Here is a 24,425-nt window from a genome sequence, read left to right on the forward strand (position 1 = left end):
AACATGTTGTACACCTTAAACTTATACAGTGTTATATATCAATTATAGTCAATTATATCATAATAAAGCTAGGGGGAAAAAGAAGAAAAAACCCATAACCTTTTGGAAAAATGGGCAAGAGATATGAACAAAATTCATAGAAAAACTCACAAATGGCCCTTCCATATATAAGACAGTGTTCAATTCCACACATAGTAAAAGAAATGCAGGGGCTTCCCTGGTGGCGCAGTGGTTGAGAATCTGCCTGCCAATGCAGGGGACACGGGTTCGAGCCCTGGTCTGGGAGGATCCCACATGCCGCGGAGCAACTGGGCCCGTGAGCCACAGCTACTGAGCCTGCGCGTCTGGAGCCTGTGCTCCGCAACAAGAGAGGCCGCGATAGTGAGAGGCCCGCGCACCGCGATGAAGAGTGGCCCCCGCTTGCCACAGCTAGAGGAAGCCCTCGCACAGAAACGAAGACCCAACACAGCCCTAAATAAATAAATAAATAAATAAATAATTAAAAAAAAAAAAAAAAAGAAATGCAAATTAAAACCACACTGAGATACTGTTCCTCTCCTGTCAGACTGGCAAAATTGAAATGTTTGACAGTATACTCTATTGGTGAGGCTGTGGTGAAAACGACACTGTCATTTGTTGCTGGTGGGTAATGTGAAATGGTGTGACCCTGGTGGAGGGGAGTTTGGCAATGTGGAGCAAAATTATATATATGCATTTTCCCTTTGATCAGTAAACCCACTTCTAGGAATCTATTCCAAAGATACATTGGCAAATAGAAAAGATATATGCATGAAGTTATTCACTGTAACCACTGTTAGTGGTACCTACTCTACAACAGACTGGAAACCACCCAGGGGACTGATTGAATGATATATGTACATAACCATAATGGAGTATAATCAAGTATATACCTCTACTGCTATGCAGTAATTACCAGGATATATTGTATAGTGAAAAAAATCAAAAGGTAAAACTGTATATGTTACCTTTTTATTGAATATAGATGTATGGATAAAGAAGATGTGGTACATATATACAATGGAATATTACTCAGCCATAAAAAAGGAACAACATTGGGTCATTTGTAGAGATGTGGATGGACCTAGAGTCTGTCATACAGAGTGAAGTAAGTCAGAGAAAGAAAAACAAATACTGTATATTGACGCATATTTGTGGAATCTAGAAAAATGGTACAGATGAACCTATCTACAGGGCAGGAATAGAGACGCAGACATGTGGACACGGGCTGTGGGGTGTGGGATAAATTGGGAGATTGGGATTGACATATGTGCACTGCCATGTGTAAAACAGATAGCTAGTGGGAACCTGCTATATAGCGCAGGGAGCTCAGCTCAGTGCTCTGTGGTGACCTAGATAGGTGGCATGGGGGGTAGAGGGTGAGAGGGAAGTCCAAGAGGGAGGGGATATATGTATACATACAGATGATTCACTTCGTTATACAGCAAAAAGTAACACAACATTGTAAAGCAACTATACCCCAATTAAAAAAAAAAAAAAAGAAGAAGAAAAAGAAGGGAATAGGAATTCACATACACACATTATGTATTTGCTTATACCAAAAAAAAAAAAAAAAGGAAAAAATAAAAACTAATAAAAATGAATACTATATGGGAATAGAAGTAACAGGAGTCGGACACAGAAATGAAAGTTTGACTTCTCTGAATATATCTTGCTTTGTGAATTTAATTTTGGAATTCTATAGTTTTATATCATCATAAAACAAAGTTAAATTAATATGAGGGGTAAGCAAACTCTAGAAGCAAAAGCAAAATGAAACAAATGAACTTAACTATGTATTGCTGATGAAGTAAACTCAGCAGGATTATTCCAAAATAATTCTGCAAAAGCAAAGTAATTTATCTGTATTTCTCTAGTGGGGTATTCCCTAAATCATTTTTAGTAATGGTAGTATTAGTAATAATACTGGTGTTTTTATTCTGAAACTATTCTACATATTTTATATATGTATCTATATGTGGATATATTAGGATAAAGCAAATAATTAATTATGTTACTATCACTATAAACAAGGATATCAGCTTATGAGAAAAGAGATATAAATATAAAATCAAATGGTTTCAGCGTATTTTTTCATTTGTGTATCCTTGTACATTTGATTTTGGGAAGTCATTTTTAATCAGGTTACCAGCAGCTTATGGTTTTTGTTCTGTCCGTTTGCATAGCAATATTTTCATAATATTATAAAGTGAAAAAAGTAGTCTACAGAGCAATCTAAAAAATAATATGGGAAAAGGAAAGTCAGTACGGATATATACCAAAGGTTAATTGTCTCTGTGTTGTAGGATTATGAGTATTTTTTACTTGCGTGTGTGTGTGTGTGTGCGCGCGCCTATCTGTATTTTTTTCCAAAATTAACACTTTATAAGCACCAAAAATGAGGGGTTTTAAAAAATTTTATTTATTTTATTTATTTTTGGCTGCGTTGGGTCTTTGTAGCTGCGCGCGGGCTTTCTCTAGTTGTGGCGAGGGGGGACTACTCTTCCTTGCGGTGCGCGGGCTTCTCATTGCGATGGCTTCTCTTGTTGCGGAGCACGGGCTTTAGGCATGCAGGCTTCCGTAGTTGTGGCACATGGGCTCAGTAGTTGTGGCTTGCGGGCTCTAGAGCGCAGGCTCAGTAGTTGTGGCGCACGGGCTTAGTTGCTCAGCGGCCTGTGGGATCTTCCTGGACCAGGGCTTGAACCCGTGTCCCCTGCATTGGCAGGCGGATTCTTAACCACTGTGCCACCAGGGAAGCCCAATAAGGGGGGGTGCTTTAAGTAAAAATTAATATAATGAACTTTCTCATCAGCTGAAAAGATGGGGGAAGAGAGAAGACAAGGAAAAAATGTGTTGAGACCATTTGGCTAGATCTTAGGAGATTTTGCTAGCATATGACATGCAATACATATTGGGAGGCAGATAAAATCATGTCCATGCCTGACTGAGAAACTGCAAAACTTTCATAAGCTCAGTCCTGACACAGGAGAGGTTCTTGCCCCAGGCTTATCCAGGGACCTTGTGGACTCTGGTCAGAATCCTCGGGGCCTCTGGTAAAACATCAAATGTATTAATTCACTTAGATTGTGTGTACTGGGTATGAGAAACACGAGTGACCCTTCTACACAGAGGAGAAGTGTGCTAACTCAGAAGCCCAGAAGAAAGCCGCTGTGCAGGAATAGCCCTCCCACGCTATCATGTGTTGACAGTTTCTTCCTAGCAGCAAGGGATGGGGAGGGAGCAGCGTTGAAAGTTTTCTGCCTCTTTCAAGTTCACTTCAAAATCTCTAGTAATGATAGACCTCCAAGTGATTACTGCTGTTATTCTCCCTGGTCTGGTGATTGTAATGGTGTTAGTGATGATGGGAATGAGAAATGGATGCCGAGGTTAGAGTTCATTGGGGGGCGGTGAGTTCTAGCTTCGGGGCTGGGAGGCCCCCTTCTCCAGTCTTCAGTTTTTCAGTGGGCTGATTCAGGCTGTTAGAAACAAGAGTCAGCCACAGAGGCCTAGGCCTCCACACCTTCGTTCTCAGCCAGGAAGGCCCTAAGCACACCCCGCAACAAGGTCAACACACAGGAAGTGACCAGGTGCTGGCCATCTCCCGGGCTGCTAGGTTCCCTGAAAGGTCTCAAAATCAGGGTGCTAGGTTCCAAGTGAAGTCGTGCTGTCCAAGCATCTCTGAAGAGCTTGGTTCCTCCTGTCCCTTCTCACTCTGCCCTCACTTCCTTCTGCATCCCTCTGATGCCATCCCCCACCCCCAGCCTCCCCCCTGCCCTGCCCATTCCTCGGTTTCCCAAGAAGAGCAAGGCTTGCCTTTTCTCTCCACAACTTGGCATTGCCGCATGACTCCTTCTCTCCCCCTTTTCCCTCCCATCTTTCCTCCAGACCAAAACTCCCCCTCCTCGTAAACTCCTTGTCCCTCCGCCACCTCCTGTGGAGCTTGGTGTTCCCTCGGTCCTCCTCTCTGCCAGCAAAAGTGCTCAGACTTCTGCTTGTCTGAAGCCTCCCCTCAGCCCTGCCTCCCAGCTGCAGGATACTGTGATTTTTTTTCTTCTGTCAAACCTCTAACTCCTATGGCTGTTCACCTGCTTTGCCCTCCCACCGTGAATTCTCCTTCCTCCTCACCCTGGGTGGTCCACCTCCCAGCATTCTCTCCCAAGTTCTGTCTCTCTGCACGGGCTGTATTTTGGGGTATTTTTCTGCTCACTGGACAGTGTCTCATCTCCGTGTTCCCAGATTGCAGGAACAGCGTGGGCAGCAGTGACTGTTTGATGGATGCACATGTGGATAACCTGCCAGAGAGCTTCCCGCTCTGAGGTGCTGATCCTGCTGAGTGCATCTTGCCTCTCCACTCCTACAGCTGGCCATATAAGGACTAGCCAGGCCTGCTCCTCCACACTCAGGCTCCACTGAACAGGACCTGTCAGACCCCACACAGCAGCTACCCAATGTGCAGGCTGGAGTGGGGAGGAGATGCTGGAACATGGAGGATGGCTTCTGGGGGATCCACAGCCAAGGCAGATGGACAGAAAGCCATTTAGCACTGCAGCCTAGTGCACTTTGGGACTCTCAACAGCCCTGTTGTATTCCAGGTTCTCCAAGCCAGCACCCATGTTCCTGGATGACTCCTTCCGCAAGTGGGCTAGGATCCGGGAATTTGTGCCGCCTTTTGGGATCAAAGGTCAAGGTATGTTGGGAACCCTGCCCCACTTTACATTAACATCTCATCCCCCAAGCTGTCTCCCTAGTGTCAGGACAGGGCTGTACCCTCAGAAGTCTCCCTGCTGGGAATCCACCCCTCTCAACAATGCCCTACCTTCTCTCCCTCTTTCCTGACCTTCCTTTTTTCTTACTTCTTTAGTGGAATGTTTACTCAGAAACCACCACTTTGCCAGGGGCTAGGTACACAACAGTGGAGTAGACAGATGTGGTTCCTCTCCTCAGAAAGCTCCAGTCTAATGCAGACACAGGTACTTGGAGTGCAGTAAGGACTCTGATGAGGGAAGAACACTGTGCTGTGAGATCACACAAAAGGGGTGCCAGAGACAGCAGTGCTAGAGGACTAGATATGAGGGGGGAAATCCCAGAAAAAATAGAGGCCATCCGGACGACTGCCCCCAGGGCCCTCCATCATCCCCTCCTGATGTTTTTCACCTTAACCTAGCCTCCCCTCCAGTCCTTTTTTATCCTGTCCAAGGCTAACCTTTCCCCCTATACTCTCAGAACTGTCTCCTTCTATTGCCTCAAGGACCTCACCCATGCAGTTCCTGACATAAGACTTTCCCATCCCTGAGAGTTTAACAGTTCTCTTTCCGTGTCAAGTTCCTGCCCTATTTCATGGCATGGTAGGGTTTCAGCTTTAGCGTCAGACATAGAAGGATCCCGTCCCAGTACTACCTCTTTATTAGCTGTGACCGTGGACAAGTTACTAACATGTTTTGCTTTAGTTTCTTCATCAGTTAAATGGAGAGAATAATACCACTGTATTAGGTTGTGGTCAGAATTAAATAAGATAACTGTTAAAGGGGTGATATCATTTGGCCAGCAGACTCAAGAACGCCTGAACCCTCTACTTAGCCGGCCCACTCCTCCCTGAAAAGAAGACAGTGGCCAGCAAAAGGATACTCTTGAACTGGAGCTTTGACCTTCAACCTCCAAGGACAAATCTCATGGGTTGGGTTGAACCACATGAAGAACTCCTTTTTCATGGGTGCAGGTAGCCAAGCAGCCTAACTTTTCTCCTAAATCCTCACTCAATATTCTGATCCTGCTAAGCTATGAAGGGCAGGAAAGGCTGATACAGAGCCCATCATCCAGCAAGAAAAAGCACCCCATAGTTTATGACCATTCTGCTAAGGGTTCCCCTCCTAGAAAACAAAAACCCAATCCATATCCTTGGCCTTGGCCAGTTAGCAGCAATATGCTTTTCCTTAGAGGTGAAATTGGAGGTGGGAAAAGGAAGGGACCTGTGACCTTCCCCGAGGCCCACCATAAAGTGTATCTGAAGGCACTTAGTACAGAACATTTCCTTAAAGGTTTGTTTCCTTACCCTTTCTCATTCGACTTCTAGAAAGATTGCCCGTGCCACCTGTCTCCTCTTACTCACCATTTACTCTTGAAGAATATCTTCTCCCCTCACCACTTCAGTGAAACTGCTCAGTGCCCCCAGGAGATCCAAAGGATACTTTTCAGTCCTTAACTTGACATCTTGGCTGCATCTGACAGTGTCGTCCAGTCCATCTTTTAAAAGAATTATGAGGTTGCTGTGTTTAATTTCAGAGGCATCCTTTCTTTACATGAAGTATTTCAGGCATATAAAAAAGCATAAAAACTCATATAATGAGCACCCACGTACTCTTGTACCCAGCTTCAGAAATAAAACTTGAGACACGACTCAAGCTCTGTGTAGCCCTTCCCCCTCCGTTCCCCGCCTTTTATATATTTCTACAGCATATTTATATATCTGCTTAAAATATGGCATGGTTTTTGCATGTTTTTGAACTTTACAAACAGTATTGTATATCGTACTTGTGTGTGTGTATTTTTCAAATTGATTTTTTTGCTTACGCTTTTCAGGTGTGTCTGTACTGGTACACATAACTCTAGGTCATTGATTTTGCAACTGCTGTGTAGTATTCCATGTACCACATTTAATCTATTTTCCTACAGTGGACTTTTAGGTTGCCTCCAACATTTCGCTATTACCAACAGTTCTGCAATGAACATTCTTGTACAAGTCTCCTTAAACAAATGTGTGAGTTTTCTGATGCTCTCCACCTAGGAGTAGAGTTGCAAGATGTTAGTCTATGCACAGCTACATCTTTACTTGATATTAAGATACTTTTCACTGTGACTGTACCGACTTACTTATCTTTAGGTCTTTACGTACATTACCTTTTTACCTTCCTAACAATTCTGCACAGCAGGAATTACCATCTTCATTTGGAAGATGAGGAAACTAAAGCTCAAAGAACGTAAGCGATTTATCGGAGGTCACAGAGCTCATAAGCAGCAGAGCCAGGATTTGAGTCCAAGGCTGATATCATTATCTGTTATATTATAATGCTCTCATTATACCAGAGTTTGAAAGGAGAGCAGTCATCACTGCCAAAACCAGAGAGAGGTCAAGAAGAATGAGGTCTGAATATGGTCACAGGATCTGAGAGCACAGAGGTCACGGGGCCCTTGCTGAGGGGTAGCCTGAGCGGAGTGCAGGTGGGCAGATGCCAGGCCACAGGGCTTGAAGAGGTAAGGAGGTAGAGACAGCCTGGCGAGAACAGGATTAGAGGTCAGCAGTGTTAGAGGGAGGAAGGGAGGGGAAGATGGTATCAGAAAATGAGGCGGAGTGGCCTGACCCGGGGAGCTGGCTGGGAGCACTCCAGCTCTTCACCACCTCCAGCTCTTCTTCCTTGTTTGCTTCCTGGTGTCTGCTTGGTGGGGGCACAGAAGTGAGCACGTGATCTCTGCCTCTGACCGGCACTGCCATTCTGGGGGACACTGAGATGCCCCAGCTCCCAGGCAAGGCCCACACCTGGGGGCACATGTCCCAGGGCCTGATGGCAGAGCCTCTGACAGCCAGCCGAGACTGCCAAGGAAGGGCCAGGGAAGCCTGAGGAAGGAGCTGTGCGCGGGTGCCAGGGGCTGGCTCCAGGCAGAGATGTGTGTGCCGCCTCTTCTCCTGCCTCCGTCTCCTATCTCAGGGAGAAAGTTAGGCCAGTGGCCCAGCCTTGTGTCCAGAGCTCCCTCCCCAACCTTCACGTCCACCCTAGCCCCAGGACCATGTGCCTTCAAATCGGCTCATCGGCAAACATCTCATGGGAACCCTTAAGCGACCCTCTAACAGTTGCCTCCCTCCTCTGTCCACAGATAATCTGATCAAAGCCATCTTGTCCGTCACCAAAGAGTACCGCCTGACCCCTGCCTTGGACAGGTGAGCCACTCGCTGCCCATTATCCTGCCCCTCGGCTGCCCAGCGTGTGCAGAGGGGCTGAGGCCCAGCTGGCCTTCCCTGGACCTGGGCAGATTCTGCAGCGTACCCACACACGCGTACACACTGGGGTGGGTGAGCAGGGAGGCGGGGCCACCGCACTGGACTGGCCACCCCCGTGGGCTATAAGCAGTTGGCAAGACATCTCAGTCTTCAGGCAGCAGAGATCCGAGGGTAAGAACTGAACGTCCTGGGCTGGAATCAGCTCAGCACTGGGACTGAGTGGCTGGGTGCTGGGGCAGCTGAAGGGGCTTAAATCCAGGAGGCAGTGACAGCTCTGAAGCCAACAGACCCTAGGTGGGGGAAGCCCCAGGGTCAGAGGTGCGAGAAGCAAAATGAGTAGGGTTCTCAGGTGGCTACTGGGTGCATGGGGGCTTCTGAGTTAAAAATAAGTCCAGCCTTGAGTCTTGGAGCCTCCAGGCTCATTCCTCTGTTCTTGCTTCTCTAGCGTAGGCCTCAAGCTCAGCCCACTTTTCCCTCTCCCCTGAAGGCGGCCCAAACCCACTAACCCTTGGGGAGTCTTTAACCCAGAATGCCATCTTACCAGAGCTCCTTCCTCACCACCCCAGAGCTAGTGCCCAAGCCCCTTCCACACCCATGTTTCCCTGGAGAAGTGTCAGGGACCAGGGGTATCTGAGAGCCCTGAGTGGCCCAGCTCTCTGCAGTGTGGTTCCGGCCTCTCAGAAATGCTGCCAGAAGCTCACTGGTCTGCCTCCTCTGTCCCAGCCCGTGCCTGGCCAAGGGCATGGGGTCAGGGGCCAAAGGGGCAGGGGGAGAGGAGACCTGGTGGACAGCTCTCCAGAGGTCTCTGCGTCTGTCCCCTCAGCCTCAGCTGCCGCCGCTGCATCATCGTGGGCAATGGAGGTGTCCTTGCCAACAAGTCTCTGGGGTCACGAATCGATGACTATGACATTGTGGTCAGGTGAGCTCCTCAAAGCAGTGCCTCAGGCACCGTCATGTCCTGGTCCCTGAGCCCACTGAGAACTGTCTGTCCATCTGGCCCACTGGGCTGGAGGTCAGTAGAAGCCTCAAGAAGAACCCTGGGTTGGAAGGCTTTGGAATGGAAAGCCAGGTGGCACCAGGTGGCCTGGGCTCCCTATCCTCTGCACCTGGGGTATTCTGGGGTCATGGTGCCTCCCCACACACAGGGCTACAGACCACATGCAGTGAGCCCAAGGCAGTCTCTGACTGGGCCCACTCTCTGCAGACTGAACTCAGCACCAGTGAAAGGCTTTGAGAAGGACGTGGGCAGCAAAACTACACTGCGCATCACCTACCCTGAGGGTGCCATGCAGCGGCCTGAGCAATATGAACGTGATTCTCTCTTTGTCCTCGCTGGCTTCAAGTGGCAGGACTTCAAGTGGTTGAAGTACATCGTCTACAAGGAGAGAGTGGTGAGCTCCCTGTGCCCCAGCTCCTTCCCCTCTTGCCCTGGCCCTGCCCAGCTTCCAAGTCAGCCCCTTTCCCTGAACCAGGCAAAGAACAAGTAGGAACCTTTCAAAAGAAGCATTAAGGACCCAGATGCAACCAAGGGGCAGAGAGGCCAGGAGATGCCAAGGCCACTGGCCCAGACTCCTGGAGCTGATGTGCCTGCTATCTGCTACCTGCCTCCAGAGACCCAGGCTGCAGGTCCTTCCTCAGCCTTCTCTAGCCAGACCCCAGGTGCCTCCTCAGCAGACCCTGTGGGCCCTTCCCTGGCCTTAGCTCCCCGGTATGGGGAGCTGTCGCCCGGCTAGACCCAGCTTTACTGCTGATCTTCACAGCCCCCGCCCTCACTTTCTACTTGCCCCCCAAGTCCCTCTTACCCTCTGTGAGGTCTCTCTGACTGTGGTCGTGTGGGTCCCCCCTCATTCCCAGCCAGGGGAAGAAGACCTTATTTGGACTCTGGGGCCATTCCACAGGGATAGCAGACCCCTCAACTTGAGGGTGCCAGTTCCCAAACTTGTAAGTCCTGACCTCTCTCCACTTTGTGCTTTTACCACTGACTTGTGGTTGTGTCCCCAACCTGCCATTGAGTCTGGTTCCACTCTGGGAATGGCCAGATTCTGTACTTATAGGTCTAGGCAGGCAAGCGTCTGGGCCCGTTTCTTTAGAGAGCTTATATGGCCAAGTAGGGTCAGACTGCTCCTTACTGGACCACCCAGTGAGTCCCCTCCTGAGTTCTCTGTTTCTCAGCTCTGGGCCAAATTTTCCAGGCTCATTCCCCCTTTCCCCTCAACCAGCTGTCACCAGCCACCCCAGGGGAGGGGCACTGCAGAGTTCAGGCCATTCATCTTCCAATACCCAAGCCTTTTACCAGAGGGGAATGATGACAGACAGCGCTCCGCCTACAGTAAGAAGCTAGTTGTTCTTCCTGGAGGTTTATAGGAGAGCTGGGGGGCTGGAACAGCTTCTCCTGCCTATGGACGTCTCAGTGCAATTTGGTTTAACTCCACAGCCTTTTCCCAAGCAAGGCCAAGTGCAGGCAGTGTCAAGTAGGTAGCAAGCGAGAGCGAAGACAGAAGTCAGGTCCAGAAATTCAGGTAGGTGGGACAGTGGGGAAAGGGGAGCCCATCTCAGAGCCAGGCTGAATGTGGCAGCCAGGGTCCCCAGAGGGGAGGAAAGGGTTTGACCTTAGCCAGCCCCAGCGGCGAGCAAGCCAGCTGCCCACGCACACTAGGCGGCATGTGGGGGCTGAGGGAGCACCCCTCTGTTTTCAGAACCCTAGGACCTGAGCAACCAGTGTCCTCAGAGCCCTTCTCTTTGTCTTGAAGGCAAGAGAATTGGGATCACAGGTAGGCACCTTTAAGGGAGAAATGGGAGGAAATTGGGTCTGCCCTGAGGAGCCCCAGAGAGCCTGTGGGATGCTTCCTCACCCTGCCTTCTGCCCATCTTCCCATCTTCCCACCCCCTCCTGGCATATCCTTTCCTCTGCTCATCGACACCTGTCAAAGGAGCTCCTGGAGGGCAGGGCCCTGATCCCCTTTGCTTGTCTTACCCCTCAATGCCCAGCCACCACAAATGATCTGGAATTGGCTCAAACACCAGATCCTGCTTCTTGCTGGGCAGGCTGGGATAGGACAGGTGACCCATATCAGGAGGCCAGGCCAAAGGGTGGGTCAGGGCCAACCAGGTGGGTGTTGTCACATGATCCTTCCAAGAACACCAAGGACAGTTAATTCAAGACTCTTACAAGTCATCCAAAGGAGTCAGGAAAGAAAGAAGAAAAGGAAGGAAGCCAACTAGAGTTGGAAGACTCAGTATACTCAGGCCACTCAGGGAGCAGACAGCAGGGCCTCACTTCTCCCTGAAAGACTCAGGAGCTTACTGCCTGGCCTGGCCTTGGTGGCAGGCCTGTTCAAGGAACTAACTGGAGCAGTTGGGATGAAGAGGTGTGGGCCGTGCTCAGGCACACGCTCATTGTGCCGACGTCTGTGTCCTGTTGCGGCCATGCCCAGGGATCTAGGACCAGCCCCGTGGTCCTTGGTGAGGACTCCTTCCCAGGTTGGGAGATGTGAGTGGAAAGGGGAGAGAGGAGCTGGGAAGGAGTCCTCTGAAGTTCATGAGGCTTCCTTGGCTCCAAAATCAAAGATAATTGGGGCCTTTAGAGTGAGCTGTCAGAGGAAAACCAGTGATGCCCATGGCCTCGCCCGAGTGGGCCCGCCCAGGCCCTTTTGGTTAACCTGGAAGCCTCTTTAGTGCCCTCCTCCACCCCAAGCCCAGGGCTAATGCCTTCGCAGGACCTCTCTCATGCCCTACTTCACTTCTCTGGGATCTGAGACCCAGGTAAATGTGGGAGAGGCTGCTTCTCCAGGCCCCCTCCTGTCTGGTGCCCAGCTGCAGGCTTGCCCTGCTCCTGCAGTTATGTTTCTAACCATGCAGCCCCTGGGCTACTGGAGAGCTCTCTGCACCTGTCTGGAGCCTCACCTGCAGAATTCTGGCAGGAGGCAGGTCTGAGTTTGGGAGCCAAGGCCTAGCTGGGCAGGGCTGGGACAGGTATTAGGCCTCAGTCATGGCCGCTGCCTGCCGCTCGCTGTGTGAGCAGTCGCTCACTGCCTGTGTAACTTCCTGATTCCCAGGAGTCCTGACAGGGTATGAGAAGGGGAAAGATACAGGAAAGGAAGACCAAACAGCCCAAAAACAGCCTGTGCTAGAGCTAACCATGCTTTCTTCATCCACGTGGGAGCTGTCCTCGTCACCATTTGTGGCTGTTTGATTTCCTGATTCGCTGGGCAGTAGCACAGCTAACTCTAAACAAGTTACCTTTAAAGGCCCTTTATCTCTCAGATCCCAGGAGGCCAAGCCATCAAGCAGGTGGAGGAGTTCCCAGCAGGTCTTTTGTGCTCGGGGCAGCTCAGAGGAGCACCAGCGGACTACTGAGTGGGGAAGCTGAGGTCAGGGGGAGGGGAGGAGCTGGGGACATGGAGATGCAGGTATATGTGGGCCATGGAGGGAGGGGCGGCCTCCAGCTCTTGTGAAGTTCTTCTCAGAGGCACATCTGGCTCCATCCCTCCACGCGCTTACTCATTTGCCAGGCATCGTCAGGTGTTCTCTGTGCTGTCACTGTGCTGCTCCCTGGAAATAGAAAGTCACTCGGTCTAATGGGAGAGACAGTCCCCGAACTAGAGTTATAATGCAGTGTAGTAGGTGCTGTGCCCTGAGCATCCTCCTGGTGTTTGATGAAGGCTGGAGACGCCCTGTCTGTGGTCCTGAGGATGGAGCCCTGGGACCTGGAGAGGACGGGACACGTGAGAGGCAGAGCTTCTCGTGCTGTGTCCCCTGCCTCTGCCAGACTCCCCCACTGTGCCCCAGGATGCTGGTGACCCAGCACTTCAGAGCCCCGGGGAGCTGCCTTCCCAGTCCTCTTCATCCTCACTTGGGAAACCGGAAAGCTGGCCTCACTGCTGAGTGGCCTCTGGGCCTGAGGCCTGGCCTGGGTTGGTGGGTGTGGTTCCAACCTAGCAGGCGGGGAGGAGAGGACAAGGGCTAGGGGTTGGCCCCTGGACAGCCTTGACCCAGGCCCGACCTTCCACCTTTTGTTCAGTCCTTGGGGAAGGCGGAGGGATCTAAGAGGCCGGCCAGGGCCCCACTTCACGCCCAGGGGGACTGGGCCCTTGAATTTGAGAGACAACGTGGTTGAAGAGGAGAAAGCAGCTTCACGCCCAGGGGGACTGGGCCCTTGAATTTGAGAGACAACGTGGTTGAAGAGGAGAAAGCAGCTTAGGCCTTGGAGTCATACAGACTCGGGTTTAAATTTAGACCCTGTCACTTGTTAGCTGGGTTCTTAGACAAATCACCTAGGCCCCTTAGACTTCATAAAACAGGAGTAGTACTACCCATCTTTCAGGGTTGGTTTAAAAATTAAACAAGATGAAGTATAGAAGCACCTAGCATAGTGCTTGACACTTAGTAAGTTCTGTGTGTGGCAATTATGAATACTGTTTATTATTTTATTATTATTATTGGTGGTGGTGCTACTAGAAAAGCCCAGTTGCACTAGGGAGTGAAGTCTTTGTCTAGACTGTAGGGCCTGACCTAGGAAGTGACCTAAAAGCGGGGGTCAGAGACCAGGCCTAGAGGAAGGAGAGACGTGGACCTCCTGGTGAAAGGCCGCAGGGGTGGGCTAGCAATCTAGCACAAGGCAAATGGCCACCAGGTCCCCGCACGTGAGGCCTTATTGGACCAGGCCTGAGACAGGGACTGAACGTCCATCTGCACCTAAACCTGTGCTCTGTCCGGGCCTGAGAGAGATGCAGAGCCTTAGGATGGGCTCTGCCTAGCAGGAGCTCGGTGTGGACACCACCTTGCCTCTGGGGAGACTCCGTGCAGGGCACCTAGAAAGCGTGGTGAGGCTGGCAGACACCGTTGCCTCCTACTGCTTGACAAGGCCTCTGCTGAGCCAGCTCGATGCTCCGCACCCCACAGTCTCCTTTCCAAACCTCTGAGACAAGCTCTCCTGGATACTATTTCCTTTGCAGCCATTTCCAGTGGACACAGCTCTTTCTCACAGATCCATTATCCCCTGTGAGGGCCAGGAGGACTCCCTGCACATTCCCCATCCTGCATCCTGCCCATGGCTCCTCCCCCACCATGAAAGGTGCTCAGGGACTGGGGCTCACGTCATCATCCCCTGTGCTCCTCTTCATCACCGTCATCCGTAGCCTCGTGCTTACTTACCTCATGATCCTTGTTTTTATTCCTCCTCCTTTTCCTCCTCCTGCTTCTTTTCCTCCTCTTCCTCCTTCCACCATCCTCATCATAGACGTCATTTATTAAGATCTTCAGTCTGCCAGCTTCCTTTGAATTCCTTTATTCAGTTTTCATCATGACCCTGTTAGATAGGTACTATTATGATCCCCATCTTGGGGTTTAGGAAACTGAGGCACAGAGAGGATGAGTTACTTGCTAAGATCACACAACTAGTTAAGTGGTAGAGGTGAACTCAGACCCAGCTCTGGATGCCATCTCCTCCCACCTTCTCAGGAACTGTCTTTTTTCACTGATCTCTTTTCTTACCTCTTTACTGGATCTTCCTCTCACATCTATAAATTTGTTCAGCTATTTTTTTTTTTCATTTCTCTCACCACAAAAATGAAAGCCCCAGGGACTTCCCTGGCAGTCCGGTGGTTAAGACTCCACGCTTCCACTGCAGGGGGCGCAGGTTCAATCCCTGGTTGGGAAACTAAGATCCCGCATGCCACAACGCAGCCAAAAAAAAAAAGAAAGCCCCCTCTTCAGCTGATATTCACCCTTTCTCCTTCCCTTCTTTTTCAAGTTTCTGGGAAGGGTCATCAGCTGTCCACGATACATATCTCCCTATTTTCCCCCTTCTGTTTCTCAGCGCTCTCCAGTCTGTCTTCCAAACCTATCCCTCTATGGCAGTGGCCTTCTGATTCTAAATCCAGTGCCTCACTTTAAAGGAACAACTTGTCAGCAAATATTCAGTGAGCATTTACGGTGTACTGTACGCAATGGTAAGTTCTAGGGATAGTCCTTGGTCCTTACAGACTCATGGCTAAAATCCTGGGAAGCATGCTCAATTCTTCCATCTCCTCTGCCTTCTCTATTCAGCCATGCAGCCTCCAGATCTGTGGTTCTCCCTTTTAAAAATGTCTTCCTTGGATTATTTCAGCAGCTTCCTATCTCCCTGCATCCAATCAGGCCTCCCTCCAATCCATTATCCACACCTGTATCCAAAAGAATCATCCTAAAGTGTCTGTCTGGTTGGTTCATTCTCCTGCTTAATGGGTCCCCGTTGTCCACATGCTGCAGTTCTCAGAGTGCCTTCTCCTTTCCGGTAGCATCAGTATCACCTGGAAACTTGTCAGAAATGCATTTTGGGACTCCACCTTAGGCTGTGAATGAGAAACTCTGGGGGTGGGCCCAGCAGTCTGTTTAATGAGCCCTCCAGGTGATTTGGATACAGGCTCAAGTGTGAGAACCACTGGCCTGCAGGGTAAAATTCCAATTCCATAGCATAGCGCTCCGTGATCTGGGCCCTCCAACCCCTTCCTTGTCCTGACCGCTCCTTCTTGCACCCAAAATTACTCTCCACTCTGGCCATACCAAAGTATATGCCCATTTCACACCTCCATGTTTTGTCTGCTTCCCTTCCCAAGGCTGTATGAGATGCTTCTCTTCTGAGCTCCCACGACACTCATCAGTCTGTTATGCATAAGGGTTCTCTTATCCATCGACTCTTATAAGCCCCTGGAGGGCAGGGACTGTCCTGTTTATCTCTGTACGCCCATCACCGCCTGCAGTGTTTGCGACAGAGTTGGCATGCATAAACGAATAAATAAATGTGGAAACTGAGACCCAGAGGAAGGCAGGAACTTGTGGCAGAGTCAGGATTCCAACCCAGATCTTCTGACTCTCAGTGGGGGCTCTTTCCTCGCAAGTAGGCCGCCTCCCTCCTCTCTTGCCCCAGAGATCATTCTTTTAGATTCGGACCCTTGCGTCCTTTTGCTCCCCTCTTGCCTCTCCTGGGCACCTCTCTCCTCTTAGCCATGTTTGATCTTCTTTCTGAGGTTCCGAGATCATTCTCCTTGATAAAAAAAAGTGAAAACTGAACAGTCCCTGGCCTCTGCCTCGTTCAGTTGTCTGTTGGTATCACACAGCCAGCCCCAAGCCGACTCCTCTTTTTGTTCATTGCTTTTTCCAAATATAGCTTTCAAAAAGGTTTTTGACCCTCTCCTCATAGCATGCATCAAAATAAATTCCAAATAGATTAAAAAGTAAAATATAAAAATACAGCCAAAGGAAAGTAGTACTTTTGAAGAAAGTAGAATAGAAATCACATCCCTAGAGGGAAGAGAACTTTCAAGGGACAGCAGTGCTAGGAAAAATCAGATTTGATAATATACGAACGCTTTAAACAACAACCAAAAAAGACTGGATACCACAGAACTTTGAAAAGTATGTTTAGGAAATATGACAAATGGTTATTATCACGGAAGTTGACAGGAAAACCATTAGGACCCCAGCAGTTAATGAGCAGGAGACTGAACCGATCACACAGAAGGAAATATAACTAGTAAACAACGGAAATATAACTAGTTAACCACAGAAATATGTTTAACCTTCCTGGCAGTCAGAAAATTCATGTGAAGGCGACAGGATGCCACTTATCACCTATCATGTCTTCAGAGAATGTGTTTAAATTGTAATACATGATTCTGGCAAGAGTGCAAGTGACAGGTGCTCTCAAAGGCTACTAGTCAGAGTGTAATTGGGGACAAGCTTTTTGGAAAGGAAATGACACTTGGCACCAGGAGCCATCACCCAAGGGAAGGAAAAATCTGCCTACAAAGGTTTTTATTATAGTGTTATTATAATGGCCAAACTCAAATATAACCTAAGGGGTTTATTATGAAAAGTATGGTTCAACTAGCATACGGAGTATAAAGGAGCAGCCCAGTGACCCTGCAGAGGCCGCGGGCACCTGGACCAGCCAGCACAGCCGCTCCCACTCTTGCTCCTTTGGTGTGGGTGGGGCCGCTGCAACAGCACTGGATTCAGTATCAGGAACGGATGCCTCTGCCTCAGGCCCCGTCTCTGAGTTTCATTTTCCTCTTCTGTACAATGGGGATGGTGAAAGCTTCCCGGGGTGGCTCCCAGATACACCGCTGCAAGGAGCCAGTGGGACAGTGCACTGACAGCCCCTGGCACGCTGTGCTCGCTGCAGTGGCGAGCACCTTCTGAGAAGGTCAGTGCTTGCCTTGCTGAGCCCCCTCTTCAGGGCTCAGAGGGAAATGCCCACCCCAGGCCCATCCTCCCCTGCTAGACCATCCCCAGGTACTGGAGACCTCAGAATTTCTTGCCCCAGCAGTGCCAAGTCCACTTCTGTCCTCTTGAGGGTAGAACACACCTCCCTGTGCCGACTCCAAAGTCCAAGGAGGGATGTTTGCAGAGGCTGTAAGCTGAACTTGGATGTGTAAGCTGGGCAGTCCGCACACGTGTGCACAGTGCTTCCCACAGCGTGAGATGGGACCAGGGTGGGAAGGGAACGGGAGGGCAGGCTGGGGCTAGCTCTCCCTACACCATGGGCCGGCATGTGTCTCCGGGAGTCAGAATTCTCAATTCAAAGCTGGCCTTCCAGATCATTTTTCAAGGGAGGATAGAATATATTTTATTTAACAGCTTCATACCATGATTAGTAACTGTCACATATTTGGAATCTAAATCTTAGACGTGTGGTATGTGGACATCCATTTGTAATTTTGTCCCTAGCCCCACAAATCTTAGGGATTTGAGCCTTCACGGACATGGTGGCAATGGCTGGAGGTGAGGCTGGGTAGACGGGACAGATGGTGAAGGGTCTTGTCAGCCAAAGTCACGTCAAGGAGCTTGGACTTTGTCCTGCGGACTAACAATAGCAGAAGCTAACGAGCTGCCTTTGTGCCAAACATTATGTGTGTGACTTGTAACTGTCATGGCACAGAAACACTATGAAGAAGGAGCTAGTCTGATTTCCCATATTCTTAGATGATGATAATGAGACTTTGAAAGGTTAAAGAACTTTCCGAGGGATACAGAGTTAGTGGTCAGGGTTCAAAAGCAGACCCACAGAATTATTGGGGCAGCCCAATCCGCAAGCAGGGTTGGGCTGAGGAAGGCGGGAAGGAGGCAGTTGTGGGATGGATCTGCACAGGAGCCACAGACCTGGTGTTGCTAGGTTCCTGGGGACCTGGGAGAGGGAACCATCAAGGGAGAGTGAGCATTCAAGTCTGAGTCATTGTGGAGGAATGGTGGTGGCTGGATCCCTTGGGGGAAATGGACTAGATAAGAAAACAAAGCTTTCAGGGCCTTGGTTTCTGTAAGAGGGGATTAGACCAGATGTTCTTTTTTGTTTTGTTTTTTGGGGTTTTTTTTTTGGTTGTTTATTGGAGTATAGTTGATTTACAATGTTGTGTTAGTTTCTGCTGTACAGCAAAGTGAATCAGTTATATACATATATCCACTCTTTTTTAGATTCTTTTCCCATATAGGTGATTACAGAGTATTGAGTAGAGTTCCCTGTGCTATACAGTAGGTCCTTATTAGTTATCTGTTTTATATACAGTAGTATGTATATGTCAGTCCCAATCTCCCAATTTATCCCTCCCCCCGAAAGCAATTTTTTTTAATTAATTTATTTTATTTAATTTATTTTTGGCTGCATTGGGTCTTCGTTGCTGTGCATGGGCTTTCTCTAGTTGCAGTGAGCGGGGGGCTACTCTTCGTTGCGGTGCGCAGGCCTCTCATTGTGGTGGCTTCTCTTGTTACAGAGCACGGGATCTAGGCGTGCGGTCTTCGGTAGTTGTGGCTCACGGGCTCTAGAGCGCAGGCTCAGTAGTTGCGGCGCACGGGCTTAGTTGCTCCATGGCATGTGGGAGTCTTACGGGACCAGGGCTCGAACCCTTGTCCCCTGCATTGGCAGGCGAATTCTTAACCACCGCGCCACCAGGGAAGCCCCGAAAGCAAATTTTTTTAAATTAATTTTTACTGGAGTACAGTTGCTTTACAATGTTGTGTTAGTTTCTACTGTACAGCAAAGTGAATCAGCTATATCCCCTCTTTTTTGGATTTCCTTCCCATTTAGTTCACCAGAGAGAATGGAGTAGAGTTCCCTGTGCTATACAGTAGGTTCTCATTAGTTACCTATTTTATACACAGTATCAATAGTGTATATATGTCAATCCCAACCTCCCAATTCATCCCCCCCACCCCCTGCCCAGACCAGATGTTCTTAAAGATCTCTTTTTGTATGATGGTAATCAATGTTTTGAGGGTTATTTGATGTCTGAAATATTATAGAATATATTTGTACAGAAAGTAAATGGCTTATATATAACAGAGACTCATGTATTTGTTGATTGGTTGATCCAGGTTAATCATTAGTTCTGAAATATTTTGTACATCTGTAAATAGCTCTCTTTTCAAGCTCTACTTCATTTTACTTATAGTTTCCTTGGTATGTCACCTTGCTCTTCCTCCCATTTTAAGTTTTATGCATGTGAACATTTTGGGGATATGTCTTCTTTGTATATATTTTAAATAAGTATAGCAGATGTTTTAAACCTCTTTTTGGCTCTTTCTCATATCGTAATAATTATACCATGTATTGAGATATTTGTACACAGCCCTGTCTTTCCTCCTGGGTTACAAACTCCTTTTGAGTAAGGAAAAAAAAAAAAAAAAACCAGACCCGTGCTCTTAATGATCCTGACAAGCTGTCTTAGTGGGCGGTGGAAAGCCTCTGAAGATTTTAGCCCTGAGAGTGTCAAGATCAGATTTGTGTGGAATTGAAGGAAGGCACGATGGAGGCAAGGAGGTCTGGTGGCTCCTGGAGTGACCCCAGTGAGCTGGTGACCTGTCCTCAGGCAGTAGCAGCGGCGGGGGTGGGGTGGGGGGTTGGTGTAGGCAGGAGTGAACACACCTGCCCTTACTCCTGGCTGCAGAAAGCCAGCCACGGTCAGGCTCTCCACTCCCAGACCTCTCATCTTGGCATGCAGACTGCTTCTCTCCCCACAGAGAAGGAGGAAGAGGCTGCAGGAGAAGCAGCCTGCAAGGACGAGGGCAAGCACTGTGGGAGCCCGGCTGGGCAGGTACTTCTTCCCAGATGCTTTCCCCCCGTTGCTCCTGGCTGTTCTGACAAGAGCAGAACAAGTTCCTTCAGCAGGAGACCAGCGGCTCCATGCAGATGAGCTGGCTCCAGGCTGGACTGAGGCAGGGACATTCCTGGAGGAGGGATTCAACCAAGCATGCGGCCCACAGGTGGCCTTGAGGAGAGGTTTGACCATTCCAGGCCAGCGTCATTGGCTGGCTTTATAGGCCTCTGTGCTGTGTCCTGTGGGTCAGGGAAACGAGATGTGAGAGGCCTTGGGCCGTTTGGATAGGCCTTCTGGAACAGGGCTGTGTTCTGGTGGCAGGCTTGGCAGTGTCACCCAGCAGTAGGAAGGCCTCCAACACCCACTGCCCTCCTGCAGGGGACCCAAGGACAAAGCTGGCCCCCGTTTGAGTGTGTGTATGTCTGTGAACTGGCCTGTGTGTGGCCTCTAACATTGCTGGCCACACCCTCTGCTTCACTCTCGGCTTCTGTGACACTCAGAATCATAACAGACAAGATTTATTGAGCCCTTGCCATGTGCCAGACATGGTGCCAGATGCTGTAAAATGCACAGCACTTCATTTGATCATCACGGCTATCTGGGAAGTGGTCTTGACGTCCCTGTTATGCACGAGGAACTTGAGGCCTGAAGAAATCCCGTGACACACCCTGGTTGCGTGATGCGGAATCTGGATGTGGACGTGGGTCTCCCAGACTCCAAGGCCCACAGTCTCCCATGGCATCACACCCTCCCTGCGTCTCCTCGTGGCTCTTACTGTTGGTTCTCAGTCTCCTCCGCAGGCTCCTCTGCTCCCACCGACCCCTTCAGAGTTGGTGTCTATGAGGTTCTCCTCTCTTCTTGCCCCACACAGAGATTCTCAATCTCAAGTCACCAAACGCCCTCGCTTTCAGGGACCCTGCTCCCTTTGGCAGTGGTGTGCGGCGTGTTGTGTGTGTGTACCTGTGTATGATTTTTCTGAGACGGGGAGCCATGGCTTTTATTTGAGAGACGGGCTGCAGTTGTGGTTACCTGGTATTTGTCTGACACAGTGATGCCCCAGCCAGATCCTGGTCTTCCTGTTCCTCCTTTCCCTGGGATTCCTGAGGAGGCCCTGCACCAGGACAGTGACAGGTGGGAAAAATAAAATAGCGGTGCTGGGTCCCCGTGCCCTAAGGCAGCCTCTCTGAGACTTGAGTCCCAAGCATAAGACTCGCTCCCACCCCCACCCCACCCCCTCCCCGACCCCTTCCCAAGTCTTGCTCTCTGCCTGAAGGCAGTAGGAGCTTCAGCGCTCTTAGAACAGGTGAGCAGAGCAGGGACCGGAATGCCGGGCCTGCTCCAGGGAGGCAAGCTCTGCCTTGGCGTACCCGCCGCTGCCTGGGCACAAGGAGCCAGAAGGAGCTCTATGTGTGCCTGTGACTTTGCATTTCCTACTAGTAGATGTGACACACGTATCCTCAAATCCAAGAAGTCACATGAGTTGTTTCCCCTCCTGGGAAAGAGTAAAGATGGGAAGAGAGGCAGAAGCCTCCCCTCCACCCTGGAGCGTTTGTCAGCTTCTCAAAGGGGCTTGAGATCGTAAGCTAATTTCCTACCGTTTCACATGGTGGTTACATATGGGACCCTTAAGCACATGGGAAAAGCCAAGAGATGTTGTCTCAGAGAGGGAATCTCGTGTCACAGAAAGACCCAGGCTCTGAAGTTGAATCCAGCTCAGATTCTCCCCAGCTGTGTGTGCCTCGGGGCAAGGCCCCTCGCCTCTCTGAGCCTCAGTCCCCTCTGTGAAACAGGATGCAGGGCACCAACCGGAGTGACCCCTAACTCACCTCAGCGCTTCTGGCGGGTAGAAGGGAGGCCCCATCCATCCTTGACTAGCCCCCGAGACCTCCCAAGGGTGGGAACAGCAGTGCTGATAATAAATAGCGTGGCAGAAAGAACACCCATCCTGGCATCACGACGTTGGGTTTGCATCTTGGTACAGGCTCTTACGTGACCTTGAACACGTTGCTTCATCTTGGGTCCCGTACCTGTGAAGTGGGTGAAAGTTGAAGAGACATAAATAATATCTATGAAAACCAGCCTGTAGTCTCCACACCCCCAGGTGTGCCATTACTGCCTCTCCCTCCCTTCCCGAGCAGCCGCTGCCCTTCCTCCTCTTTAGGGGTATGTGGGCAGGCGTGGGCAGGGACCCGGGGTTGTAGGGTGCGGGGAAGATGTTGGGACCTGCTGGGCTCTGGAGAAGGGACGGGGGCTGTGCTTTGCTCAGCACAGACTGGTACCTGCCGTTCCTTTCAGTACACGTCTGATCTTCCCAGGAGGGGCTTCTCCCCAGTTCTGCATAAGATCTTGGCCATTTCTCCACCGTTCCCTTTCCTGCTGGGTCTCACTGTCCTGATCTTTACCCCCTTACACACACACACTTCTCCTGGACACAGAGGGAGGCACAGGAGGAAGCCGGTCTGGGGTCTGCTGTCTCGTCTCACTGGGGCTGAGACCCAGCGAAGTTGGCCCTAAGGGCCCATCCTTTGAGCTGACGCTTGGAGGAGGGATAGAATTTGCCCGAGAGAGAGGTGTTGCCAGAGATGGGGAGACGTGAGGAGGGGCTGGCTGGAGCAGACAGTCCATTGAAGGCCGCAGAAGACAAGCCTGAAGAGATGCTGAGGGCAGTGGAGGAGCCGGGATGGAGTTCATGTCCCCTTACACACCCGTGGCCGGTGCTGCGCTGCTGGGCCACAGAAGGGAATCAGATGTGAGCCCCTGCCCTGGGGCTAATGGCGGTGGTGATAGTAGCTGACCAGTGACTGTGAGCTGGGCACTCAGCCTGAATTATCTCATTAAGTTCTCACAACACAAGATAAATACCCTTAGTATCCCTGGTTTATCCATAGGGAAATGATAGTTTTCTTGCCCAAGGCCTCCACACAGTTGAGTGACCAGAGCTGAGTTTGGATCTGGGCCCAAGGATCTTCTGTCTTAGTCAGCCCATGTTGCTATAACAAAATACCACAGACTGGGTGGCTTATAAACAGCAGACATTTGTTTCTCACAGTTCTGGAGGCTGGAAGTCCAGGATCATGGCACTGGCAGACTTGGTGTTTGGTGAGGGCTTCCTGGTTCATAAATCATTATGTCCTCACTTGGTGGAAGGAGCGAGGGATCTCTTGGGCCTCTTTTGTAAGGGCGCTAATCCCATTCTTGAGGGCTTCACCCTTCACCCTCAAAGGCCCACCTCCTAATACCATCACCTTGGGCATTAGGTGTTCAACATAAATGAATTGGGGGGGGGGGGGGATGGGCCACAAACTTTCAAACCATAGCAGATCTTTTTTTTTATAAATTTATTTATTTTATTTATTTATTTTTGGCTGTGTTGGGCCTTCATTGTTGTGCGTGGGCTTTCTCTAGTCGCGGTGAGCAGGGGCTACTCTTTGTTGTCGTGCGTGGGCTTCTCACTGCGGTGGCTTCTCTTGTTGCGGAGCACGGGCTCTAGACGTGCGGGCTTCAGTAGTTGCGGCACACAGGCTCAGCAGTTGTGGCTCACGGGCTCTAGAGCGCAGGCTCAGTAGTTGTGGCGCACGGGCTTAGTTGCTCCGCGGCATGTGGGATCTTCCCGGACCAGGGCTCGAACCCGTGTCCCCTGCATTGGCAGGAGGATTCTCAACCACTGTGCCCCAGGGAAGCCCCTGTAGCAGATCTTAACTCCATATTTTATCACCTCCCAAAGGTTAGAGGTCATTTCTCCCTTGGGATGAAGGTATTCAGGAAAGACATGAGAAAGGAGAAGATGCTGAGTCTTAAGAAGCAAGCAGGGTGGATCAGGTGGGTGGAGGTGGGGAGACCGTTAGAGACAGAAGGAGCAGCATCAGCAAAAGAATGGAGGCACGAGTCAGCAGATGCGGACTTAAGATGGGCTGAAATGAGACCTGGAGCAGCAGGCAGGGTTACTGGCTAAAAAACTCTGATCTCCTGTGGGCAGTGGTGATGTGATCCGGTTTGTATATAGAAAGATCTTTCTGGCAGAGAGCAGAAAGTGGTTTGGGAGGCAGAGGTGGCCCATTCTGGGCACTCATTCTGGGTGAATGGAACTCAACAATTATTTTGTACTTTTCCAGTAACTCTACTGGGCTCCGGGGGCGGTTAGTGGCCAACCAGACAAACAGTGTGCATGGCCTCATTATAATAGTCCATTTGAAAGATGATGAGACCTGGACTTTAGGTGGTAGCAGTGGGCTTGGGAGGGAAGGATGGATCCGTGGGATTCTATAGGAAATAGAATCGAAATGACCCAGATGACCAGTAGGACAGAACGGGCTGGAGAGATGAAGAGGGATGCAAAGTCGATTCCCAGG

The 24,425-nt window shown here is 50.1% G+C and overlaps 1 protein-coding gene across 5 annotated transcripts in view; it reads left to right on the forward strand.

Annotated features, from left to right (window-relative positions):
• The window catches only part of ST3GAL3 (ST3 beta-galactoside alpha-2,3-sialyltransferase 3), a 236,181-nt gene that overhangs the window by 203,814 nt on the left and 7,942 nt on the right, over positions 1–24,425 (forward strand). For 3 of the 5 annotated variants that reach the window (XM_068539708.1, XM_068539709.1, XM_068539710.1), the window contains 4 exons: positions 4,611–4,705; positions 7,885–7,948; positions 8,832–8,927; positions 9,213–9,399. In XM_068539708.1, coding sequence (XP_068395809.1) covers positions 4,611–4,705; positions 7,885–7,948; positions 8,832–8,927; positions 9,213–9,399 — 442 coding nt within the window. Of the gene's footprint in view, positions 1–4,610; positions 4,706–7,884; positions 7,949–8,831; positions 8,928–9,212; positions 9,400–10,442; positions 10,528–24,425 lie in introns of all 5 variants that reach the window. The other 2 variants (XM_068539711.1, XM_068539712.1) reach the window with 1 other exon arrangement.

This window comes from Eschrichtius robustus, chromosome 3 (assembly GCF_028021215.1).
Source record: "Eschrichtius robustus isolate mEscRob2 chromosome 3, mEscRob2.pri, whole genome shotgun sequence".
NCBI classification, from domain to species: domain Eukaryota; kingdom Metazoa; phylum Chordata; class Mammalia; order Artiodactyla; family Eschrichtiidae; genus Eschrichtius; species Eschrichtius robustus.